We start from the raw sequence: 26,409 nt of genomic DNA, 5'->3' as shown, positions 1-26,409 counted from the left end.
GCAGCCACCGGTCGGAGACAAGTTGGGTTTGCAGGACCTGACTGCATCCTGTAATAGCCAATGGGCCTTTGGACCCCCAGACTCCAGGGTTAAATTTCCTGAGGTGTTTCTTTTTCTTTCAGGGACACAGAGTCTGAAAGGGAAGATTTACAGTTAGGCAAAACAGGGCAGGGGTGTAGGACTTCCTATTACTAAAGGCATCACTATGATTTTAATTCCAGCTCAAAGGCTCAGGTACCGTATGTTCTAGGAGTTCATAGAGACATTGAGCCAGAAGGGACAAGTTTGGTATCCAGTTCTGAAAATACCCACCAAGACCTAAGAATGCTCAGTTGCCTTTTGGCCTGGGATTTGCACAGAAGAGATTCTTCTAACAGAGTCCCCTGGTAGCAAAGGATGTGTCCTAGATATTTGACTTCTTGCTGCATATGAATCAGAGTTTTTCCCTAGAGGCTCTATGTCCCTTTAAGGCTAGTTATTGTAGTCAACCTGACATTTTTTTTTCCTTATCAGAGCATACAATGATGTCATTAATATACTGTATGAGAGTGGAGCCTCAGGGAAAGTTTGTCTTATAATAATTTTTGAGTAATTTATTCCCTAAGAATGCAAATAGATATTGGCTACCAAGGTAGACCCATATGCTAACGAATGTACTGCAGAGGTCAATTACAATGAAATGAGTACTCCCAGGGAGAATTTGGGATATATGAGTAGGTGAGGATTTGGGACAGTGGAGAAGCAAGGAATGACAGTTTTATTTAGAGCACTTATGTATTAGACAAATACCCATCCTTTCCCCTTGGGGTTCTTAACAGAAGAAGGAAGGGAACCCTGCAGGAGCTAGGACACAGGATTGTCAGCACACAGGGTGCTCATCTAGGGTGCCTCCTTTGCAGGGTGCCATTTTATAACCCAGGCACCGAAGGTCAGTTTAGAGTTCCTTCCATAGCATCCAGGCAGGGTGCTCTTTTTGGCTGTTGGATAGGAAAGAAGGCAAGGAATTTATAGGTGGCAGAGCCAGGATTTGATCCCAACCTTGCCTATGTTCTCCGCAGCCCACCATCCTTACAGTCCCGTTGCATGTAAGGGTCTTTCGATAGGTGCAGTGAGCTCAGAGAACCAGGAAGCCAGCAATGTAGGAATGGAAACCAGATTCCTGTGGCAGGGTTAACCACTTACATTGTGTTATTTCAGCAATTTCTATCATGAAGTCCCCAGCCTCCTGAGATCAGGCCTAACAAATCCCCATGCAACCATGATTTTTATTCCCAAATTGGTTTTTTGGCAGTTGCTCTTGTTTGGGAGTGGGATGGCAGGGAAAAAGGTGGCAAAGACAGACCAACTAACATTAACCTTTTTTAAAGAGTAGAATCCACAGGGTATTAAATTGATTTACCTAGACCTAGTTTAGATCCTTGGCAAAAATATTCTGACTTCCAGGTGTGATCACCACCCTCAGGGTTTTGGGTGTAGGCTTCGGGACACTGTAAGAATATGCTTAGAGGTTTAAGGGGGATATTTCTGTTCCCACAAGTACAAAATTTATGTTTTCTTAATGGCGGAAACATTGGAGAAAAGTCTTTTTAGAATTGGTGGGGGTGGGGATATAACCTTTTCAGGGACCCTAAAAGATCTTGGAACACTTTCAGTGAAGCCTACAGGGGCCAGAAAAGAAAACACAACAACAATCAAGATTTAAAGGGACATTTATTTTTTGGAAAGGGTTGGGGGGGGGGGTGTTCTTTACAAGAGTTTGAAGCCAGTAACTAGAAAGGAAGATAAATAATATATAAAGCCAGCATGTTGTGGCAAAATTCCAGAAAACACTGAAAAAAATCTTTACAGTTTAAAACTGTTTCACTTTGTACATAATTACAAATTAATATACAGCATTTGGGTTTTAACCCATCTTTTTCATTTAACAGACTTTAGCACAGAAATGTTCATATAGCATTTGAAAACAGTAAAAGCAGAGGTATAAAATGTAATACATTTACCCTCCTGTGTGTCCTCGCGTTGCACAGAGTGTACCCTCTACAGGAGGAGGAAACCACAAGCCAAAACTGAGACACAGGCAGGCTGACTGCACCTGTCCCTGTGCGTCCCTGTCAGGTTGGTGAAAAAGGCAGAGGAAGTGTAGGCTGGGTGAAGGTCCTGGAGCCAACTGGTGTTCTTTGTGCCTTCACACCAGCCAGGGCTGGGAGAGGCCCTTTCTGGGTTGCTGCCAGTTCAGTTGTCAGGTGCCCACAGCACGGGCTGGGTGGGTGCTGATGTCTCCTGCATCTGTTGCAGGAGACATTTTAGCCAATAGGGTTTGCCCATCTTTAAAGCTTAGTATGATAAGTAGTAGTTCAGGGCCTGTCAATCTTCTGACAAATTAGATGAACGCCTTTGTTCTCCCTTTGCTTTTCTTTTATGGCAACCTTAAAATACTTTTTCATTTTATAAACCTGGCCAGCAGGCAGCAACCAAAGCCCTGGTTAATTAGGAATGCTATGCTACATTGAAAGAAAAAGAAGAGCCGAACCAAAACACACTCTTTGCCCTCTGCTTGGTCTCTGAGGATAAATTAGAGCAACAGTGCTAGCCTGGGACCCAACCCCTGGACCTTAGGCAGATGGAGTCAAAGCGGCCCTACTGAAGGAAGCAAGACTCACATCTCTCCTTCAACGGTGGCTGTCATTTCCAGGCTCCCAGACTCAAAGTGTTTTGAAGCCTGGGGCTCTGCAGTCTTTGGGCACTGTCTGGTCACCTGAGAGTCCCACTCCTTATGCCACACAAGCCCACTCGACACAAGTGCCCTTACCACAACTATTTATGTAAAGTTCAGCTCCAATGCAAATGCCAAAATCTTGGGAAGAAAGAACTGGCGGTGGTGGAAAGAAACTTGGGGACAGAACGAAATACAAACTGTCTATGGATAACAATTTTTGGATGAGCCAGGCCTGTAAGGTTATGGTTCCACCGTTTATTTTCAAGAGCGCTCTATTTTATTAAGTCTCCACACACTAATATCCCTCTTCCCAAATAAAGGTACAAAAAATCCCCAAGAATCTCAAATTTGTGCTTATTATTAATATAAAGCCCTTGGGAAATAATAAGGGAGAAAATCGGCAAAGGGTCAAATTTTAGGGGTATTTCCCTGACACACAAGATTTCGTACCTCTATAAAAAAAAAAAAAAGTTTGATTCCTGGTGCCTGCCCACATGAGAGGGAAAAAAACCCAAAAAACCTGGATAAGGATTTCTTCCCTGAAGACAGCTCTCATGGGACAGAGGATGGAATATTGGCAAAGGCTAAACCATCTCACAGTACTCTGGATGTTTTCAACCCTATTTTCAAAGAAAACAGTTTATATTTTTCTTAAAAGTGAGGCCAACTGATGAGCGCAATTAAAGTGCACATCTCACCCAACTGGGATGAAATGACTGAGATGATTTAATTTTTGAGAGAAGATACAGCTCCTTCCATGAGGTTCATTAGATTCCAGGCATCTGGGGGGCTTTCTGAATAAGGTCTCTCTGTCTGTCCCCCCAAACTTAAGCAAGTGTCAGGCATCTGATTTCTTTAGCTTAATGGAGAAACATGGCTTTCCTGCCTGGGGAAGGCTACAAGGAACTCGACCCCTGCGGCATCCTGGAACACAGCCCCTTCTCACAGAAGAGAGATGCCCAGAGAGGCCTCAGACTTGGTAACCAGAACCGTTCTCAAGGTCACAAGCTAAAAGCACAAGCAGCAGCAATCCCCTTGATTTCAACTTCAGAGTGGGAGAGATGCGAAGGGCATGTGGGAGCACAGCTCTCGCTAAGTATGTCCCTTCTTGCTGCTTGGGCCACTGCAGGACACGGACTTCTGGTTCTGACTCTAACAAGTGCCCAGTAAGAACGTGACCAAACAGCTGTAAGTTGGTGGGGTGTGAGTAGAGGTAACCTCTCCTTCTAAAAACCACCACCCAAATAACCAAGACAAACCAAACATTAGCTTGTTGGGAGTAAGACAAATCAAAATCAGGCTGTGCAGCAACATCCAGCACCACAGTGTTTCTGCGAAGAGCACATGTGAGTAAACTGGGTCAGCAAGAAGCCCTCACTGTTTTAAACCCTGTTGGTCATCCAGCCCACTCCCAAGAGGAGAAATGAAATGCCACCGTTAATTCACTACCACCCTTCTTGCAGCTGTTTTTACAAGGCGCCTGACCAGCGTAGGTGGGAGCCAGTCCCCCACACTGCCGCGGGGGGCGATGGGAGCCAGGGAAGGACAGTGGCACTCTCAGCACACCTGAGAGCCCCAGGGCGGACATGGGCCGTAACTTGGAGGTCTGAGGTGGTGGAAAGAAGCAACTTAACTTTCTGCTATTTAGGGTCGTGGGGGAGGGAGTTCAATAGAAGCTGTTGGCTGGTTTTGCTATTTCCATGGGTAAGAAATCTCCATGACAAATAGGGGCAAATGTAGCTCATACATAGCAAGTTTCTTGACTTCTCAAATGAAGAAGACATCCTGTGATAAAAGAGGTGGGAGTGGGAGGAACAAGGGAAATGGACTCTCCTCAACCCCTAGTTTTCATCTTTGGCCTTCAAGGCACTTGGAAAGACAATGACTAGTTAAGAGTCAATGCTTTGACCATTCTGCACTGATGAGAAAGTATGAACCGTTGGGCTAGTATGCTCATCTTTAAAAATATATACACATAATAAATAAAACAAACCTAAGCTAAAAATTTTAAACCAGACCTCTTTCAAATAAACTGAAAGATAAATATCTGCATCTGCAAGGCCAGCTTGCAATTTATCAACAAGCACCAAGTGACAGAGTTTTTTTGTTTTTGCTTTTTTAAAGTATGTTCAAAGCCCCTGTTCCCGAGGGGCAAAAAGCAGGAATCAAAGGCCACATTTGAAGCAAAGCACTTCCCAGGGTCGCCCCGCATGGGAAGCACAGAGTGCGGCAGGGATGGAGGACCCTGGAGGCTGTGGCTACATGGGAAATGCTACCAACAAACTGTCCTGTACATGCCAGCTAGTGAAGAAGAGCCTCAAGAAGAAAAAGAACTGTGACATCTTCAAGGGGGTACCTATAATAATCAACAATTTGAGACTTTTAAAACTAATAATAAAAATCCCCCATATTTTACGAAGGCCTCCTGAAATAGAATGAGATGTTTTTCCCCGCTGTGCCTCCTGGGCCAGCTCCTTGTTGATGTGTACTGGTGGAAATCTCTACACAAGGGCTTCATACCTTTCCCTTAACCTACTTCTCAGCTGGCTGTCCTGGTATAAGGGTGGGGGAAGACCCTGGAGAGGCCTGAGTGGTCAGCAATAATCACAAAGTGTCACACTGCTGGGGTAACAGAGCCCCCCCATGCGAATGGACAGATGGGCCCCTGCACATGTACTCAGAAATTTGGTTGTGATCCCCCAAAAGAAAAGACAGAGGTTCAGCCCTCATTCAGAAACATTCTTTTAGCTTTTAAGAATTCCTGACCTGTTTCAACCATTTGTACTTCTGGGGGCCACTACTTCAGTGTAACAACCTGACCAGGGCCAGCCCCAATCCTTAAGTCTTAAGGATTAGGCAGTCTCTCTACTTCCTCTGGGCCCAGACACTGTGGGCAAACATCTTGGAAAGCCAATATGATTTCTTCTGGATTTAATGGTAAAATTAGACTTAAGTGCCCCAAACACCATCATCATGGTGTGCAGATCCTAATGCTTTTAGGATACATCAGGCCTTTTCTTGCTAGATTTCACAAATGCTTGTCATTCTCTCTTAAATGAGAAATGCGTGCCAAAGAAGGGGTGAAGTCTACATGCTGGGTGAGCTGATGTCTGGCAGCACCCCCCATGCGAATGGACAGATGGGCCCCTGTACATGTACTCAGAGATTTGGTTGTGTTCCCCCAAAATGAAAGATAAAGGTTCAGACCTCATTCAGAAACATTCTTTTAGCCTTTAGGAATTCCTAACCTGTTTCAACCACCTGTAATTCCGGGGGCCACTATTTTCAGTGTAACAACCTGACCAGGGCCGGCCCTAATCCTGAAGTCTTAGGCAGTCACAAGTCATGGCCAAAGCACAGTCTGGGCCTCCTTCCCCTGCCTGACACTCAAGACAATTTGTTCCTCCCTTGTCTAGGACCTTGGGCAGCACAGGAGGAACTGACGCTGAGGACAGCAGGTTCTACGGTGGGAGAGCCACGCACATGCAGGGACAGCAGAAGAGGTGGCACTAGGAGCCGCTGCAAAGAAGACACAGGTCAGCAGAAGATCTCTTCACTCTCTGCTGGCACTTCAGAGGCAGGGCCGTCTGGAAAGGTAGAAACCACGCATGAAAAGGTTCAGGAAAAAACTGACCAAAAAATTGCTTTTCTCGTTTAGTTTCCCTGCCCCCAAAGTCTTGTGATACAAATAGATGACTTGAGCTTACGGGCCATTAGCCCTCTGAGTGCGCACACTGGGGTTTCTAACTACCTTGCTGACCAATCGCTATTTGATGTTCCCTCTAACTTTTGCGAGCACAAGAACTTAATTTATAAGTAGGCTTGGAAAACAGAAACTTCTCTTTAATCTTCCACAAAGATGGAGATATCAATCCTAAGGAGGGTTGGGAGGCATTGCTTAGCCTGACAATTTAATCATGGACTCTGTGACTTCTGGAACATTAATCGTGTTGAGTGTGAGTTTGTTCATTTCTTTTGGGGCAGGGCCGCTACCCCATCTGGCCTTTTTGGGTATTAAATCCTATGTTGGGAAATGCTCACCAAATGCTAACTATTATTAATTAGTGGACTGGGCGTAGAATGACAGGGAGGACTTCAATTATTTCATTTATGTTAGTTTCAAACACTTCAAAATTGAAATCTGTGTCCTCTGTCCTGCACGGATGTCCTACAGAGTGGGCTGCTGAACTGGAGTTCTTTGTGTAAATTCCAATAGTCTTTTCAATTGGAGCAAGTAGGTCTGGTGATAAGTATCATAACTCAGTGTTACACAGCTGAACCACCACACTTTTTTCACTCCAGGTGCCCTTAAAATCTACCTACTGTTGAGAACTGCAGGACAATGGACACAAGGACAATTGGTGTGTGTAACTCACCACTGGGTTGAGAGCGGGTTCCTTTGCTCTTCTTTTTCTTCTCCTTCTTTTCCTTTGGCTTCGCTAACCCAAACAGGCGGGCGGAGGTGGAAGCTGCTACGGGAGTCGGGCTCTGCCCCTCGGGTACTTTGTTTGTGTGGCTGGTTGAACTTAGTATGTGAAAAGGTCCCTTATCTTTGTGTGTCCGAGAGATGCTGTTTCTTTTCATGGACAATGAAAGTTCTGGGTCTGATGACCCTGATTTGGCTACTGAAGGTACAGACGGCAGGGAGGCCTCTTCAGGATTGGGAAAGAAGGATGGAATCTTCATCAGTTTGGTATGTTGGTGTGAAACCTGCAATATTTAAAAGAAGGGGTTTTTATTTACAGGTCATCAGTATCCCTGATGCTCCACTCAACTGCTGGCTCAACTGACTGATCTATCAGGTGAATGTCTGCTTCCTTGGGCTCTCTAGAACTCGCTGTGAAAAGGCTCAGAACTTTGCAGTTTCATTTACTACCCTTCTCTACATGCAAGTGTTAAAATATCACCTTTAATATCGTTACATACATCATGTCAGTATCACAAAAAAGTACTAGTATATCTAATAAGGCAGCTCAGAAAAGAACTCCCACTCCTTGAAGAGACAAGGCAAGCTGCTTACCTAAGTCTGATTTACACAGGGAGGTAGATATTTCAGGGTGAGAAGATTGTAGGAGTGTGTTCAGGTGAGAGTGTAAATCAGAGTGGAGCTTATATCAAGAACTTAAGAAAAGGGTCCGCAAAGACAAAGGTCAGTCTAACTGGAGCTCTCAGTTGCCTTGGGGGCTTGCTTTGTCATAGTGCAGTTGATTCTGTTGGGATGGGAATAAGATTAATAACTGTGGCATAGAAAGAACCCTTTGCTACTCCCCACCATATTTTTGAAAACCTCTGCAGGGAACTAAAACTGCCTCTTTGAAAGATGTCATTTTAATTTTCTTTCATCATTGGCTGTTAAATAAATGACAAGAGAGCTGTATAAACCCAGATTCCATCTGTCACACGGTGTCCGTGTTCCAGAGTAACCAGGGCATCACTGATATGGAGTGCTGCGTAACTGAAAGCCTTCCTGTATATATGTAGTAGCTACAGAAAAAGAAAGGTTTTATCAACAGTTGTGAGGCTTATCAGGAATTAAGCAAAGGGCCCAGCTATCTGAACACACCCAAGCATAAACATCATCCTTCTACACGAGTCGCCGCTATTTCCCACTCACCTGTGGGCTGGGTCTATTCCTTTGTATGTGCTCTGCCCCCATCCTTCAAAGTGGACTCTGGAACACCTCCCATCAGAGCCCTGCTTAGTACAGGCACTGCCTGGGGGCTTCTTTCTCCTGACTAACCACCAGTTCCTCTGGGGGTCTGAGCTAACTGCCACTGCTCAGAAGTGCCCAGGCTACTCTGCCTAAGAGCACAAGAGCCTCCCATTCTCCCCATCAGCCTCTTAAGAGATGCAAAATTCCTTCCCCCATTCAGGGTAAAATGAACATCATGTAAAGACAAGGTGCATATCTCTGCTCTTACGGTGCTTAGCTGGCAGAGGGTTCTGAACATGTTAGTCACTAATTAGCCATCACAGGTAACGGCCACTACCCTGTCCTGCCCCACCCCCCAATGTCTTAGCTCAGAAGAGAACTGAACGGCGAGCAGACAACACCTCTAGTACCTGGCAGGAATCCTGGTCTATCTGTCTTTGGCTGAGCCGCTCTGTGTCTCGCCTCAGTTGCTCTTGCTCTCTCTCGAGCTGTTTCTGGGCGGCGCGCAGCCTCTCCAGGTCATGCTGGTAGGCACCCTTCTTCTGCTGGAGGTCCTCACGGTCCTTCTCTAAGTCCTGCTGCCCCCGCTGCACCTTCTCCTCCCACTGGGCCAGCCGGGCCTCGCGCTCCTGCAGCTCCCTCTCATGGGCCTCCCACTCGCGCTCACGCCGGCGCTTCTCTTCTAGGTGCTGTGCCTGCTGCTTCTGCAGGTTGGCCAGATCCTGCCGCTGCTTCTCCAGGCTGCGCTGCTTCTCCTGCTCGACGAGAGAGCTGGGGCGGGAGGAGCTCCTTGAGAGCGCCCTCTCGTTCAGCATCAGCTTCTGGTCCTCAATGTAGCTGTCCTGCTGTAATACCACACCCTGCGGGAGACACACAGAGGAGGAGAGAATGCAACTTTGGCCCTGATGAGAGTTAGCTTCTGGTAAACCTTCTGACCCCATAGCAGGGGAGTACCAGGTACCTCAACAGATTACAAGTCTCCCCCTCTTTTTTAAGCTAGTCTGGTAGGAATACCAAAGGTACAGGGAATTGCATTCACATGTTTACTAGAAGTCGCTGACTTTGACTGAGGTGGGGTAAGTGTGTGTTTTGGAGGTGGGTGGGGAGGGAGGTAAGATAAGCCAAAGGATAAAAGATAAAGCCACATACCTTTAAAGTGCTAAGAAGTTTGTGGAGATGAACAATGCTCTGAAGAACCTGCTACAAAAGAAACAAAACAGAAACAGTCATTTCAGGGACTGTATGAATTCCAGAATCCTTCATGGAGTAATGACTTGACAAGATAATTCCCTTAAAACACAGCAAGGTACTTGCATATTGATGGAATATTTTCAAATCAAAATATTTTTTTATTCTCTCAAACCAAAGAGAATAAGCAGGTACATAGCCAAGAAAAAAATAAAACAAGGCCAAACAAAGCAAACCGCCTGTGTAGGAGGGACTCAGTGCACATTAAAATGTAAAGACTCAATTATTTAAAAATAACGTGACATAAAAAAGGAGAATCCACGTTAAAGAACAGAAAGTCCAGAAACAAGTCATATGAACTTAGGAAATGAGATAAGTGGCATCTGTAATCAATGGAAAAGGAAAGAACATTCAATAAATTATTCTGAGAAAACTGGCCAAGTTTTTGGAAGAAATTTAGTCAGGAGCCTGGCTCAAAAACAACAAAAACCCCCTATCAAAAGGATTAAGATGTTAAGTGTGAAAAATGAGCCATAAAAGAAGAAAAGATAAGAATGTTTTGTGATCCTGAAATGGGGAAAGCTCTTCCAAACATAGAAGAAAACTGCACAGAGAATTTCAAAATTTCTACATAAAAACGTAAAATTAAAAGGCAAAGGACAAACTTCTCATATACTAATTAAAAAAAAAAGAATATACTAGTAGATAAATTGGCAAGGAATACAAACCAGCAACTTACAAAATAAGAAATTCAAATGGCCATGTAACACAGCAAAAGTGATTAATCTCATTTGAAATGAAGTAAATTCCAAATAAAACTAAACCATATGAACTTATCAAATCAACAAAGCAGCAAAAAAAAAAAAAAAAATCCAGTATTGATGAAAGTAAGATGACAATGGATATACTCATACCTGATAGGTAGAGATAAACATTGTATAATCTCTTTTCTAGACAATGATTTGGCATGTTGAGGAAAAAGCTGTGCAAAAAAAATATATTTGAGGATATTCTTGGCTGCATTATTCAGAAGGAAAAAGAGTGAAAAGAAAAACTAAATTATGGTATAGAATTTAATAATATGCAGACACTGAATAGCATGTTTTGGATACATATGCCCTGGGGAAATTCTTATATGTGTTAAGAGAAAAAAGCCAGATATAAAACTCTAGGTGGTACTGATAAAAATTGTGTAAAATCATTCATATACACAGACACATATGTGTTAGGTAGGAAAAATGCCCAGAAATATAAACACCAAATATTTAGCTATAGTGATTTTTCTACCCTAAACATGTAATCCTTTTACAATACTTAAAAATAATTTAAAAACAAAACACAAAAACTCAACCAGGGATGTAAGGGTAGTTCAGTGGTAGAATTCTTTCATGCCATGCAGGAGACCCAGGTTCGAGTACTTCCCGAAAACAAACAAATAAGCAAAACAAAAAAGAAGAAACAAACAAAACAAGAATTCAACAAATGGTGCTGCAATAACAGGATACTCACACGGAAAAAGAATGAAATGTGACCCCCCACCATACATAATACAAAAAACCTCAACCAGCTCTTCTGAGGATATGCTGACCCCTCAGTTAAGTTTCTTTTTAATATGGCTGTCACAGAAGATGGGCTGAGCCTAACTGACCATCTACAGTATGGAATCCATTCCGGAATGCCCGAAAAAAAAAAAAAAAAAAAACCAAATGGATCTCGTACTGTTTCTTAACCTGACTATTCTCACTAAATATACGGGAAGAAGTTGCAAAGTGAAAAAATATACAGCTAATTTTTAAGCAGCAGATATAGCGAGAAAGCAGTTTATATGAAGCCAGGTTTATTTCATTTAGACAAAAAAAAAAACACTGAAGGGGATTCTCTCAGGACACCACAGTATTTGTACTGTCGTGTCAACGTACAGAAAACAATACCCTCTGTTTTAGGGGGAAAGATAACCTTAAAATTTCAAAACGAAGCTCCGCAGGGACTGAAGATATGTTAAAAGCAAAAAAAAAAAAAAAAAAGCAAAGACTATCTGTAATACTCCCTAAACATACCCTAAAAAAGGCAACCATCACACAGAAAATGCTCAGGCAATTTAGGGAATGGTATGAACCCTGAGGATGACTTTGAGGAGGAATCAAGGAGAGTGGTGAGACAAGTGGGACACATGCACACATGCAGTGCTCCTGCAAAAGAGATGCTTTCTAATCTGACTTCTAACTAGGAGGAGACCAAGGCAACTTTAACAGCTGAAATGATAAAGGAGGACTCAGAGAAGAAAACTCAACTTGAGTCCCTGCAGGGTAAGAAATTACCATGTAGAACTACCTACAAGTTAATTTCCCATGTTCCAACCTTGTAGCTTTTGGCAACAGGTTTGCGTTACAGGAAGGGTACTTTAGCCAAAAGAAGCCACCAGGGAGGCTCCACACGCCTAGTGTTTAGAGAAAGTGGACCAAAAGAAAGAGGCTTCTCAAGGTCAGAGAATCACAAGCCATTTTAGAGGGCAACACCCTACCTGGCAAAATTTCAAGACAGTGCTTTGTGTCTGGAGACAGGAAACTGACAGCGGTATTGAATATGTACAGGTTACAGCTAGGAGCTTGTTTACAACAACAAGACATTCAAGTATTACTAACCCAACAAGTAAGAAAAGCAAATTCTTTAAAATAGCATACTGTCCTTACCTCATTGTTTCTTTTAATGTTAGCACTTCCACCCTATAAAACAAAAAACATGCATTTAAAAAAGAAGATCCTGATGTAAAGATTATATTCAACATCTTTCTAAGCTATGCTGTGCTACCTATTTTCTTCTACCATAGCTTCTCACTGCAAGGTACACTCTTCAATCCTATGAGTTTTGAGGTTGAAACTTACTAAAGGCTTTAAAGAGGTCAGGCTGGTTTGGGGCACTCAGACCAAAAACTCTTACAGAAATTTGGGTCTTGTCAGGGCCCTAAGGAATGTTAACACAGTGTTCTAAGCCCGGAATGGAAACAGTCAATAAAGTGGCAGGGGTGTGTGTGTGTGCTCCCATTTGTGTTGTTTTAAAAATGTAGTTTTCTTTGAAAATAAAGTAGGGATTAAAAACAGCAAGTCAGGCATCCAAAACAAGATTAAAGTAGAATAATTTCAAAGCGTTTGAATTCAGGGGGAAGTGCTAAGGTCACAGTGTATTTTAGAAAGAAATACCTTTTTCAGACCACTATCCGATTCTGTTCTCCTAAGATCTTGGCCGTCATCTCCCTCTTCCTTCTCACCTCCTAAACAAATAGATAAACCAAGTGGGTTTTCTTTTTTTTTTTTGGTTAAAGTAAAACTGACCAAAAAATAGATACAAATATATAGGTTAGAAATATATTTCTGAAGCCTACTAATGCCAAAAAATGGAAGCCATCTGGTGGCAAGTAAATGATTATCAATAATTTTATTGACGCAGAAGGAAAAGTTATTATTACTCGTATGGCTACCGCTTAGCTGAGATCCCAGGTAAATCTGTATTCTTCAAAATGAAAGTGACACCCACAGAGGTTCTTAAGTGTTTAACAGCTAGGTACATATTAAGATCTTATTAAAACACTGACTGAACACAGAGGAAAGGGGCCTCTGAAATACAGGTCATTTTGGTTGTGTGTGTTAGTCAAGGACTTCCTATAAAAGTACATGAATTAAAAAATTGGTTACCTTTTGAAGCATTCATTTGATGGCTATCAAAGCCTCCAAAGGTCTCTGCTCTCCGGGGCAAGGAAACAGGGCCAACTATGCCCTCTTGCTCAAAAGGGCTGTTGACCGCCTGCCCAAGTGTGCCTCCCAGGCTTCCACTCACCAAACCCTGAAGGATCTCCACTGGAAAAAAGGAAACATGCTAAACTGACATCTCGTCTTTCAATGAAGAAAACAAAAATATCAACGTGGTATGTGCAGGAAGCATGATCTGAAAGTTCCAGAAGAGGGACGAGGTGGCTTCCTTCACTCAGAAAAAGGGCTCAGCTTAGAATATGTGTGTTTAGTTGGATTCTTCTGGAAACTGAGAGATTAAGACCTTCAGCCTTATTTATATTAAGCCTAGGAAATCTGGAAGGGTACAGGGCAGGTAGAATATTTTATTCAGAGAAGCATGGTTTCTCAGGTCAGACGGTGCCCATATTCCAACTCTCACTGTGAGATGTGGACAAGTTAATTTTGTTTTTTTAAACAAAATTTAAACAAAAAAATTTTTTTTTGCCTCTTTGTTTTTTTAAAGGCAAAATGAATAACAATGATCCATCTTTACAGGGCTATTGTAAGGATTAGAAATAATACACGTTAAGAACCTACTTACAGTCCTTAAACAATTTAAAAAATGGTAGCTAAGGAATTCTGGGAAGGCAGTAGTAGAAGTATAGTTTTAGATTTTTTCTTTGTAAAAGAAAACAAGTAACAAAATTCTATAGGGAAAAGAAAAGTAAAAACCCAAGGACAACATAAGCAGCAAAACCAAGGTATATCCTCCAAAGACAAGAAGGCAGGGATAAACAGCCATAGCCCTGCAATAAGCTTCTGTGAGACAAAGCAGAAGGAGGCACTAAGTCAAAGTGGCTCACAGGTAGACTCTAGAAAGTATGGTGGGCTTATCTGAGAAAAGCAGCTAAAACCGGCAAGGTTTTTGTCCATTCCAATAGTGAGTTTGATGGGCTTAGAATATTTTAGCATCTGAATTTCTGAATCTATCTAGGGTTCTTTTTGAGGGTAGGAATCTCTAGAGGAGAAAATGCTGAAAGTGAAATAAAGGAAAAAAGATCTAGAGGAAATCAGAGAGGGAAACAAATTCGGGAACTCTCATAAGACATTTTTTAACAACGTTACATGAAAACAACAGATGAATCCTGTGAAGTTTTTAAAACTACTGAACAAGCCTACTCCTAAAAATTTAAGAAACTAATTTCTGCATAATATCTAGATCAAATCCCATACAAAGTTAAGGAGAAAGAACAAGCAAAATTTCCCTACATAAAATAAAAGCAGGTCAGGAAGATATGTCTACAAAATAAAGGAGCTAAAAACACTCAGAAAATGGTATAAGACATGAAAGAACATGAACAAGAATTAGAGAAACATAAAAAGGAAGTGGCAGAACTCAAGAAAGAATTGGAAATAAGAACTAAACTGGAATACAAGAACAAATAAACTCAATAGAAAATCCCGTAAGAAAACAGGTGAGTGGTAGAATATTTAAATACTGAAAAGATGATAAGTATCCAGAGAAGTGACAAATACTGAAGATCTAATATAATGGGAATTCTTGAAAAAAATCAAAGCAAAGGGACAGAAAAAAATACTAAAAACTGATTTAGGAAAACTTCTCTAAAAAATAAATCACATACTGAACTAAAACACTGTTTATCTGAGAACATCAACTCAGAATAATCAACCCCAAGACACATTCCAGTAAAACTACTTGGATTGAGAAAAAAATCCTTTGAGCATCTGAGTATAGGAGGAAACAAGATTATCATCTGACTCTCACAGTAAGGTTTTATGTCAGAAAAAAAATGAAATAACATTTCAAAGAATATTAGGATTCTTAAGGAAGGAAAATATGAGCCAAAGATCTTATATCTAGTAGAACAGACTTTTGGGCACTGAGTACCATCAACATGGAAGAAGGTGGGAAACAAACTTCTCATAAGCCTTTCCTGAAGTATCTAGAAAACAAGCTTCAGATATCCAAAATGACTGGAAGGACATCAACCTAAGTTGTTAGTAATCATCAATTATGTCTGCTTGTAGAATGAAGGCTATAGGTTAAGGTAAAGAGGGAAGGGAGAGCACCGTATATAATGATATTATGCTGATGATGTAGATAATAATACAACTGTGAAAAGAGAGAATGAGGATACCACATAAAAACTGTATTTGGTAGTTGTATTCTCAGTATTATTTTGATACTGTTGTGTGTGTTAAAGTGGGATAAAACCACTGGGTATAGGCTATTCTAATTCTATAATGTGTCCTTGTGAATAAGGGTTTACAAGGGGAAAGAAAAGGGATACAGATGTAATAAAGATAACGTTAAATAATAACCCTATGATACATAAATTGAATCAGGTTTGAAAATGACCATCCAAATGCTTGGTCTTGAAATACCATTTCCTACTAAAAGAAATCAGAGCTTCCTGGAGAAATGGCTGATTCCAGATCTGGAGCAGGAAATCATCAAGATGAGCCTGGAATATTTTAACTTACAAGGTAGCAAAGATGCTCTCCAAGACTTCTCAGAGAACTATCAAAAAATGGCCAAATAGAAGAGGTTTCTAGTAGTAGATATGGGACATTTTGAGCTTTTAACAAGGATAAGATTTCAATGGCTTTAAATTTATGAATTCATAATATATTTTTAAAAAGTACTGGTCACCTTCAGATGATGAACACAAACTATCTTAAGAACCAGTAAATAAAAAGGAAAAAAAGTCAAGCATTTATTCTTTTATCCTGCTTCTCCCATATGTCACAAAGAGACAACTGGATATTTTGTGCTTCTTGATAAAAAAGAACATACTACTACCTACAGCTTGCCAAAGTGATCAAATATGAGGAGCCAAGCTTCTGGATCCAGGTGCTGACCTGAAGGAAGCAAAGAAGATGGAGGAATGGTAGAAATGATCTATGAAAGAAACCCAAGCCATGGGAGACTACACGGGGTCTTTCTAGGTCAACTCCTGAATTTGTGGCATAATTATAAGTCTTCTGGTAAATCTTCACTTTATTTCTACTTCCTGTATCAAAAAGCTCAGATTCTTCAAAGACAAACTGTATGGAAAAGAAAGGAATGGTGAAGACACTGTAAATTATGAATCCTAAAAGGCATGTGAAAAACATGAGCGAGACTATATTGTCCAAGGATAGATACTTGGGTGATAAATCATAAAGAAATGCAAAGTAGTGATTACTATGAAAGTCAAGATACCTGTTCCTTTTGGAGGGAAGGAAGGAATTGTGATGAGGACATGACATGTGGAATGACTTTTAAGAGTGGCTGGCCAAATTTTATTTTTTACTTCGTGGTTTATTAAAGATGATTGATCATTTATTATGTGATAATTTGTATAGATTTCTGTATTTGTATTTTACAATAAAAAAGCAAAAACTAACATTAATATATAAACCACTTGGATGGAGATGAGCAAAGGGCAATGCTGAATGTGAATTACCCTCATTTATTGCACTTTTCATTAAAGGTCCTCCTTTGAGAGCCTCTTCTGTATTGGATCGGAAGAGGATTCTAGAGCTCTGAGTTGGGGAACAATCCCCTGGCAAGGGAGTACTGCACTCTGTCATGTCCCGGAAAATCATCTCCTTCTCTTCCAGTAGGAGTAGAATCTGTTGGTCCTTTTGTTGAAGTTGTTCTGCAAGGTGGATGGAGAAAAAGATCTGATGATTTGATTGCTGGTTGGTGTTGCTATATGACCAAGACATGAGTGCCACCTTGTGGCAATTTACAGAAAAGGAAAGGACAGAATAGCTCTTTTCCCCTTTGTGTTATCATCAAGGTAGTTATTTTAAGTTGCTCTTTCTGTAATTTCTACTAGGAAATCTATCCCGGGTCTTTCTAGGTCAACTCCTGAATTTGTGGCATAATTATAAGTCTTCTGGCAAATCTTCACTTTAATTCTACTCTCCTACTTCCTGTATCTTTTTCAATTGCTCTCTGCTTTTGTTCTACCTTTTCTGGGAAAATTCTCTTTCCAGGGCCCCTCCTTAACAAATTCTATGAGGCCTTTTATTTGATCTTTCCAGCACTGATTACTTCCTCCTTTTGAAACGGTTTCCCTCCTCTGCATTGGTTCTCTTCCTACCATTTCTTCTCAGGGGATTTTATAGATCTGTCACCTTACATAGAATAAATGGGTTCCCTCTGAATTGCCTTCTATATTCTATACTTCACGTGCTTTCTTCTTTGCAATCTCATTCAACCTGCATGATTTCAATTACTTCTTAGATGCTGGCAGCTCATAAAAAAGCATCCCAAACCCTACCCTCTATTTTGAGCATTATACCACTGTGTTTAATGGTCATCTCTACTTAGATGCCTCATTCTCAACATACCAGAACCAATCTTTTCTCCATCCTTGTCATCTCACCCTGTCTCATTAACCTGTGATCTCTTCCTCTCACAAAATCACCTTCATCCTACAGGTTACTGGAGCTGGAAACCATTTCCTCACTCTGTAACACCACCCATATCCAGTATTCCAGGTTTTGATGACCTTTCTCAACCTACATCCATCCCCTCTGCACTTGTCTAATAAGATACATTTTTCAGTTATAGCGCATGTGTCACCATCTTTGCAAGCTCACCACAGGAAGAATTACTGGCATCGCAAACATTTTATATGCGCCTGTGGTCTAAAGAACCACTTTGGGGCCGATCATTTACATGTATCTCCAGTGCTAGAGTGTGCGCTTCCCCCAGGGCAGGAATCCTGTGAATGTACAGGACAGTGGCAGGGACTAATGGATAAAGCTAAGAATTGGCAGGAGGTTTAAAACAGATTAACTGGAGAAGTCTTTTCTTAAAATACCTTAATTTTGACCATGAATCTTGGCAAATTATTCTGTGACAAAGTACAAAGAATGTCACCAGGGCCCACTGAGACGAGAGTCAATGCCTCCTTGAGCCAGCATCAGACACATTCTTTACCAGGATACAGGTTAGCCTGGACTTTAAATAGCTTTAACCAAAAGGTTAAATAGATTTAACCAAAAGGTTAAAAGCTATTCAGCTCTGTTTTCAAGTGCCTTCTGGGACAGCCAAGGAACTGTGGTGCAGCAAGCAACTCTGGAAACCACCAGCTGTCTTCTTATCACAGATGTTACACAGACAAGGGTCTCAGTCCCCTTCCAGCAGTCTTTAGCTTTACCTTTTAATTCCCGGGCTTTGGTGTCCAACATTTTCTTTTCTTCCTCATTCTCGCTAGGGATTCCTTCATCTTCATCTCTGTTCCTAAAAAAACAAAACATTCCGTAAGATGTCATTTGCTCTGATCAATGTCTAGTCTATTTTAGAATCATGCAGAGGCATCCTGAGGGTTGGAAGGATGTGCTCTGGTGTTTGACATACAGGATATTTATTGTATCCTGAATGATCTGAATCCAGCCATTTCGTTCCTCCTTAGAGCTGGCATGGACTTCCACCATCTCTGGATCTTTCATCCCCATGCTGATAAGGAATAACCCTTTCTCCTCATGCGCCACTTCTCTTACAATCAGCTTCTTTAAAGAAATCACTGTTGATTTCTGGTCCTGGAAAAGGGGAGAAGGCAGATATAAGACATGTATATAATATCTAATTCTTAGGGACATGTGCGGTTCAAGATAAGACCATATGCTGCTGTAAAAACATCTCATCTGACAAATAATGGAAAACTTTAGGATAAAGAGATACATCCAGAGATACATCCCAGTGTCTAAATTCAAACTTTATCAAACAGAAAAAGATTTCCAAAAGGAAAATAATTTATGGTTAACAAAATTCAAGTGAGGTTTTCTATGTGATGCATCCTTCCACATTCCCCACAGAATCCTCTCAGCAGTATTATAAATCAGCGAGATCATGCAAGAAACATGCCAGTAACAAGATGTTTTTTTAGATCAAATTGTCAAATGTCCCAGGCACTCAAAGGACTGAGAGAGAGCAGAAAAATAATTGTCTGAGACAGGGGAGGTGGTGGGAAGAAAACATTGAGGGTGATATAAGAAAATACTCAGTGGAATTTGGCCGAGTCAATTAACTTTGAGAGAATGGGAAAGCAATAATATGAAGTTTAAACTCAATATCTAGTTGGCTTTTTTTTTTTTTTACTGTGAAATATAAATACAAAAAAAGTGATAAATTTCAAAGTACATTTTAACAATTAGTTTTAGAATAAATTCCAAAGTATGGTATTAGTTATAGTTTCATAATTTCAGGTATTTCCTTTTAGCTGCTCTAAGATACTAGAGACTAAAAATAAATATTAACATATAATGATTCAGTAGCCATATTCATTTGTTAAATCCTATCTTCTCTACTATAATTCCTCCTTCTCTTTTGATCCTTCTCCCAAACTTTAGGGATATTTGGGCAATGACCATTCCACTTCATGCTGAAAAGGGGTGAGAACATTATGGGGTAGGGGAATGCATCTAGTCGATGCTCTTGGAGAGACTTTGTAATTAATTGTCTACAAAGAGAAGAGAAAAACACAATTCAGCTTACCAATGAGGCAAAGATGTATTTCTGGTCTTTTTCTTGAAGGAAAACTAAAATATCAGTGAGCAGAACTGCTTGAACCTCTGGAAAATGGAAATGGAAGAGAGAAGAATGACTACTTAATAATTACCCGCAGTCAGAAGGGTTTCTATTAGAGGAGTATTAGGTAATACATCCCAATTAAGGCAAATCATCACCAGGTATCACACTTTGCCAAGTCAATGGTTTTAAAGTCCTGCAGGATCCAGATCTGGTTACTAGGTATTCAGAGGCATTTTTTAAAGGGGATTTAAAGTTTGAACACTGGACTTCAACATATGTTAAAAAGCAGCATACTCGACATAATAACTCAGTCATAAAATTTCTCACTTCTGACAATAGAAATAGGAAAGTGTGGGATAGCAGAAAGGAAAGCTGCCAAAATGTAATGTATAAAAATATCTCAGCCTAATAAAAAGGTAGACTTCCTCCACACCCTGTAAAGAGTGGGAATGGCTCACACCAGACCTCTGACTTCACAGATCCATGTGAACACAATGGCTCCTCCTGCAGCTCCAACACAATTGTCAACCTCAACCTCCCCCATGAGGAAAATAGTCTTCCCTTCTCAATGAAAACCAATCCAACATCTTTAGGTGAATCCAGGAACCAAGTGAATCCCATGAACCAGTTCTCTAATTCTCTAGGAGTATTAAGCCACGTTTCCCATTACTTCCTTAAGGACGGAGTTTAACTTCTTGGAGTTCAGCCACCAAACCGGCTGAAGCCGACACATCATCATCATCATCACGTGATGTGGACAAGAATAGAACTGATTTACACAGCCCCTCCTTGGCAGACTCTCTCCTGGCCTTTGTTTGGCTTTTTTTTTTCTTAAAAACAACGTCTGTTTTCCTTTGCTCTGTAATTCATTCGAAAGGTTTGAAGAAACCAGAAGAAGCAAGGAGGTCTAACTTTTCAGCTTACATCACAGTAATTTTCCATATACTACCATTAATTTTGACAAGTTGTTTTCTTTTTTTTGAATTTTTACTTTAAAATAATCAGGTGTCTGACCCACCCCCTCCCCACCAAAAAAAGTTCTAAAACTGTCAACTTCACTGAATCCTGAAGTTTATATAATCAGTTAGTGGATCAGACAAAAACAATCCCACCCTTTTCTACGGGTGCCCAACCCGGTACTGGGTGTTCTTGGCCTGAGTTCACTTGGGGGTGAAAATGATTCAACACCAACTCCTATCTCCACTGGAAGCATTTCAGGCCAGAAAACCTATCGTTCTGCCCTTGGCCTGATCACAACTTTATTCCAACAGCTGGAATCTATTAGTGTTTATTTTGGGAATGAATAAAATGCTAACGGGCTGGCTCCAGGCAGCAGCAGCTCTAGGAAATTCAGGTCCTTACAAAATGGCGGGTATTTCAGACTCTAAGTGGCAATATGAAAGAGTCCTGAGATAGGGTTCTTAGAATGTCATAGCTGTTACCTACACATCATTATTTATACTTCAGAAACGAGAGAAGGACAGATTTTCTTCATAATAGTTTTACATCAATGGGACTAAAGCACTGACCATGCTTTAGTTTAGTCACTTTAGTCATGAAGTGGGACTTCATGCATTCACCCACTGACGCTAGGGAGAAGGGCTGGATATACTCAAGGCCATCTGTGAAGTTAAATCCATGCTATAGGCTCATAGGATATAGGTTTGACAAAAACAATTATTTTTTAAAAAATCAAACGTGCAAATGAATTAAAAAACAAACCTCATAGTTTCCTTAACTTTTTGCAGCTGACCATTTGAAAAGTAAAACTTAAAACCAAATGGAAAACAGACATCTTCTACAATCTTGTACTTTAAAGAACAATCAACCATAAATTTTAATCATAATCTGGCTGATGTAAATTGAACTCATGTCTAAACTGCTGGAATGCCGCTGAGGACACAGTTCATTACATTACACAGTGTCCTCTTCATGAGGACCCATGGGAGACATTTCTCTACTGTCTCTTCTGAACGAATGATTTGTTTTCAGTCTTTTAGACTCTTTAAATTTTGTAAATGATTGTTTCCCTCCTTAAAACTGTTTTGCCAGAGACCCCAACCTCAAAAAGGCCCTTACCAGCTTGTATTTTATATTAATCTTACCCTTGCCTTTTTAAAAATCTTATTTCCCCCTCTCCCTAATTATTGTACTTTACATGATTTTGTAAGCTACTGCAAACTGGTCTTTCTTGATATAATATTTAGAATAATTGACTGATTGCTGTTCCTATGTCAAAAGATATATATCATTTACAGGGGCAGACACCAGGAATTGAACCTGGGTCTGGTGGTGAATTTCTAACAAACACATTTGGATTTTGCCCACTTGCCTCAAATATACTTAGAGCCTCAGACATAAGTGAGTCTTACCTTTCAACCTTCCTGCTGCGGTCTTCAGAAATACACTCCCATCGCGCACAAACTTTTTCCGTTTCAAGTCCTCCTTGGCAAACATCTGACCACTCTTCATCCTCATGATCGACTTACTATCTGTCTTTGTATAAATCTCATTGAGACGTACTTTCTTTTCATAACTTGCCACTTTGCTGTCTACAGCTCCAATCACACCCTTCACCAGGCTCAAGGACTGAGCCAGATCTTCCTGCTCCACTTCATTGTCTTAGAAGGAAAGAATAACTCTGCTTTTAATGGAGTCTTTCAGATAAGGTCAGCATCATCATTTTTCCTTTGTGGTTAGGCTACCATAGCAAAGCCAACATTTCAAAGGTCATGTACCCTATGCCTTTGCCAAAAGTTTAATTCTAAAGAAAGAAGTTTTCAATGATACAGATAACATGCAATTATATGCTTTGTTTAAACACAGAACGAATCAAACATTTTCAGGGAAGGAGGCTAGTAGAGGGAAAAACAATAAGTTTTTAAGTTTACATTTTTGCAACTACCTTGAAGATAGGAGCGAATTGGTTAAGAAAGAAACCAGTGAGTCTATTTATTGCTTTCTGGTGGAATTAGTGGTAATTATCTCCTAGTCTAGTAGAGAAGAGAGAAATAAGTTGTTCAGGTCAGTGAATCTTGATGGAATCAGCAAGTGGTCTCTTACCTTCTTTTTTTTTTTTTAACATGGGCAGGCACCGGGAATTGAATCCAGGTCCTCTGGCATCCCAGGAAAGCATTTCTGCCTGCTGAGCCACCGTGGCCTGCCCAGTCCCTTACCTTCCTGATATTATCCACCCTAAGCCTGATGATATGACACATCAAGTTTTCACCTAAGAAGCTGATTTTAATACTAGGGCATGAAATTTCCCTACTTGGGGGTCTTTAGTGCTTTTGGATGGACATAAAGAAAGCATAGTCACTTGGCATGTAAGATGACTGCAAAAGGAAACTCACCTTTGGTACACTGCAATATTCTTTGGAATAAAACTGGATATTTGGTGATTCGCTGGGTGACAAGCAATATACACTCTGGGATTCCAAGCCGTCTTACCACTGAACTGCTCATCTTCTTCTGCAAGGGGGTAATAAACAAAATAGTCAGGGACTAAGTGAAGAAGACAGTTCTAGGAAAACCAGCAGTGACATATTACCCTGATACATTATGGGGATGTTCATATTTCACACTGATACCTTTACAAAGGCCTGAAAACGCTTATCCTTGGTATAAAGGTCTTTGAAGTAGTTTACAGACTGGTTATGCTGCCCACAAAATTTGCCGTATGTCTTCTTTAAGCGTTCTGCATTTTCACCGGAAAACTGCAGAGAAAGGAAAACAGAAGTCATGCCAAAACTCAGGGTGCTAAAGTCTTTATTACTGTTCTATAAGAAGTTTCCAGTCTATTTTTAAAATAGTGCTTTCTTATAGACGTCTCCAAAAGATTAGAAACTTATACCCTTGTATACTATGGGTAGGAATGTAAAATGATGCAGCAACTTTGGAAAACAGTCTGGCAGTTCTACTCCTAAGTATTGAACCAAGGAATATGAAAACATATGTTCACGCAAAAGACTGTACAACTGTGTTCACAGCATTACTTATAATGGCCAGTAGGTGGAAAAAAACACAACTATCCAACAACTGATGAATGAACACATAAAACCCAGTTTATCCACACAATGAAATATTATTCAGCTATAAAAAAGAGTGAAGTTCTGATACATGCTACAATATAGATGAGCCCTGAAAGCATTATGGGACATGAAAGATGATGGCCACAAAAGACCACATCCCGTATGATTCCATTTATATGAAATGTGTACAATGGGCAAATCTAGAGAGAAAGAAGATAGTAATTGTCTAGGGCTGGGAGGTGGGGAGGGGAGTTGGGAAATGACTAATGGGTAAGGAGTTTCTTTTTGGGATGAAAAAAATGTTCTGAAATTGACTGTGATGATGGTTGTACTACTCTGTCAACACACTAAAAACCCCGTGATTTGTATCAGTTAAATGGGTGAACTATATGATCTGAATTATATCTCAAAGCTATCAATGCTAGTAAAACCTTACAGAAATCGTCCATGTACTGTGCACAGAAAATGTGTTCTAACTTTCATTTGTGGCTCAGAGACACACTAAATTTTTCTAAGCCATTCAGTCTCAAAACTTTGACCCTGATAAGTTAGAAAGACATCATAAATAGCCCTCACTATCTAAGGACCTGCTTACACTACTTATCTTAAGCCAGGAGACCTAATAATTCTGCAAGGTCCTTAACTCATTCCCAAACATGTGCAATCTCAATGGGTCATACTGTGGAATAAATCAAAGATAAACACTGATTTTTACTGTACTAAAAATCTCTGGAGGCAACTCAAATTGATCCTTACCAAAAAAACTTGTAAAAAGGTTCAGGCTATTTACCCTGATATACCAACAAAGAAGCTGAGGCAGAGAGATTTTAAGTGATCTCTGATCATACCATAAAGCAAGTACCCTAAAGGGTGATCCTGGCATTGTCATACACAAGCAACAAATGGACGTGGGGCTAAGATGTGAGTTCTACCCTCAAATATCTTACAAGAAGATGTACACAAATACAACAAGCTACAAATATTAACAGTAGTTGAGGTTAGATGAGGTACTTGGGCAGGTCTGAAAGCAAAGAAGAAGGGCAGAAAGCTCTCTGGAAAATGACTGGGAGAGGGGATAATGTGGGGAAAATAGGTTTCCATTTGCACAGCTGGTCACTCTACAGCAGTGACAATCTGTGACAGATACCGGTGTTAAAGCCTTTACCATACTTATTACACTTGCATTTACCTGATGGCATGCCTATTTTTAATCCTAGAGTGTGAGTTCCATGTCTTATTCACCTTTGTAGCTCCACCTAGCAGTGAGCAGGTGCTCAGTAAATACTTGAAGCATAAATGAATGAATACGTTAATGAATAAAGTGAGGGATATAAGCTCAAGGGTACAAGGACAAAAGATATTTCAGAAATTAAAAGCCTCTGTTTCTAAACAGAAGCAGGGTATTGGGTGGGAAAAAAAGCTCTTCTCAGATGTGCATGGTATGTCCTTTCCCACTAGGCTGTATTGTAGCAATGTTTTGTTTCCCCAAGAAGGTTCTGGAAAAAAAAAACACTAGAAAGTATCTGTGACAAACACACCTCAAAGCATTAAAATAAGTTTTAGTCAAAAATTTTTTTCTAGGTAAGACCATACTATCTCTTGATGAAAATAAACTGTGAAACATGTCTTTCCAATTTTTTAAACAGATAATCTCTTATTCATCTCTTACTCATCTTTCTATAATCCAGGTGGGTTTTACATAAATGACTGCCTACTGAGGTAGAAGTAGTTGAGACTTCCGAGAAATATTTTCTGATTTCTCATTTTTTTCATTTATTAAAATATACTGCTTCTGATGACGGTACAGACTCTTAGGATAAAAACTAACTTTTACTGAATACCTACAATTTAGGCTACATACTTTATGCATACACTGCCTTAACTTTCTAAAATAACATTAAGAGAGAAAAACCTACCATCTCCATTTTATAAAAAAAGGAAGTCAAGGCTTGGAGAGATTAAATAGCTTAGCTTACCTAAGCTTAAAGAAATAGTAAATGGTACAGACAAGAAGTAGACACATGTCTACAGAACCTCAGAGCTTTGCTCTTTTCTCCACTTTACCCGAGAGGAACCTGAGCCTTTCACTGCTTACCTGATTCACAAGCACATCCCCCATCCTCTTGATGAGAAAGTTCTTTTCACTTTTATCCACTGAAGACTCCTTCTTCCGCTCCAGGATCCTCTGAAAGAACTGGCTATGGATACTGATCAGCTCATCCAAACAGGGGAACAGTTTTTCCACCATCTGCTGTTCAAACAGCAGATCTGTCACCATGCCACGGCTGTACACGTCGCTCATGATCTTGAGTGTGCGGATGTGATGGAACTCCGTCTGCATTAGTTCTACGAGGGAGACAAGGCTCAAGGGTCAGCAATAATCTTTCAACAAGGATTCTTCTTCAAAGATCAGCTGCTGCATGCTTAAGATATTTAAAGCCCAATTTAAGCATTAAAACTGGGTCAATGGCTGCTTTTTATCTAAAAATATTCTCATCTTATTCCTCTATTTTTTGTCTGACCTAACACTATTTTTTGATGAT

At 40.4% G+C, this 26,409-nt stretch overlaps 1 protein-coding gene across 12 annotated transcripts in view; it reads right to left on the bottom strand.

Annotated features, from left to right (window-relative positions):
- Positions 1 to 1,691: 1,691 nt before the first annotated feature.
- AKAP13 (A-kinase anchoring protein 13) overlaps positions 1,692 to 26,409 on the bottom strand; it is a 387,549-nt gene continuing 362,831 nt past the window's right edge. For 11 of the 12 annotated variants that reach the window (XM_077124122.1, XM_077124125.1, XM_077124127.1 and 8 more), the window contains 15 exons: positions 25,962 to 26,212; positions 23,426 to 23,551; positions 23,189 to 23,306; positions 22,208 to 22,456; positions 19,800 to 19,876; positions 18,663 to 18,844; positions 18,463 to 18,545; positions 16,753 to 16,947; positions 13,247 to 13,408; positions 12,755 to 12,825; positions 12,248 to 12,280; positions 9,519 to 9,569; positions 8,780 to 9,229; positions 7,093 to 7,426; positions 1,692 to 6,303 (listed from right to left, as the gene is read on the bottom strand). In XM_077124122.1, the coding sequence (XP_076980237.1) occupies positions 6,254 to 6,303; positions 7,093 to 7,426; positions 8,780 to 9,229; positions 9,519 to 9,569; positions 12,248 to 12,280; positions 12,755 to 12,825; positions 13,247 to 13,408; positions 16,753 to 16,947; positions 18,463 to 18,545; positions 18,663 to 18,844; positions 19,800 to 19,876; positions 22,208 to 22,456; positions 23,189 to 23,306; positions 23,426 to 23,551; positions 25,962 to 26,212 (2,432 nt within the window). In that variant the 3' untranslated portion in view covers positions 1,692 to 6,253. The remainder of the gene's footprint in view (positions 6,304 to 7,092; positions 7,427 to 8,779; positions 9,230 to 9,518; positions 9,570 to 12,247; positions 12,281 to 12,754; positions 12,826 to 13,246; positions 13,409 to 16,752; positions 16,948 to 18,462; positions 18,546 to 18,662; positions 18,845 to 19,799; positions 19,877 to 22,207; positions 22,457 to 23,188; positions 23,307 to 23,425; positions 23,552 to 25,961; positions 26,213 to 26,409) is intronic. The other variant, XM_077124126.1, reaches the window with a different exon arrangement.

The sequence above is a fragment of the Tamandua tetradactyla genome, chromosome 12 (assembly GCF_023851605.1).
Source record: "Tamandua tetradactyla isolate mTamTet1 chromosome 12, mTamTet1.pri, whole genome shotgun sequence".
Taxonomy (NCBI): domain Eukaryota; kingdom Metazoa; phylum Chordata; class Mammalia; order Pilosa; family Myrmecophagidae; genus Tamandua; species Tamandua tetradactyla.
Note: the sequence above shows the minus strand (reverse complement) of the source record. Positions and strands in the feature narration are given on the sequence as shown.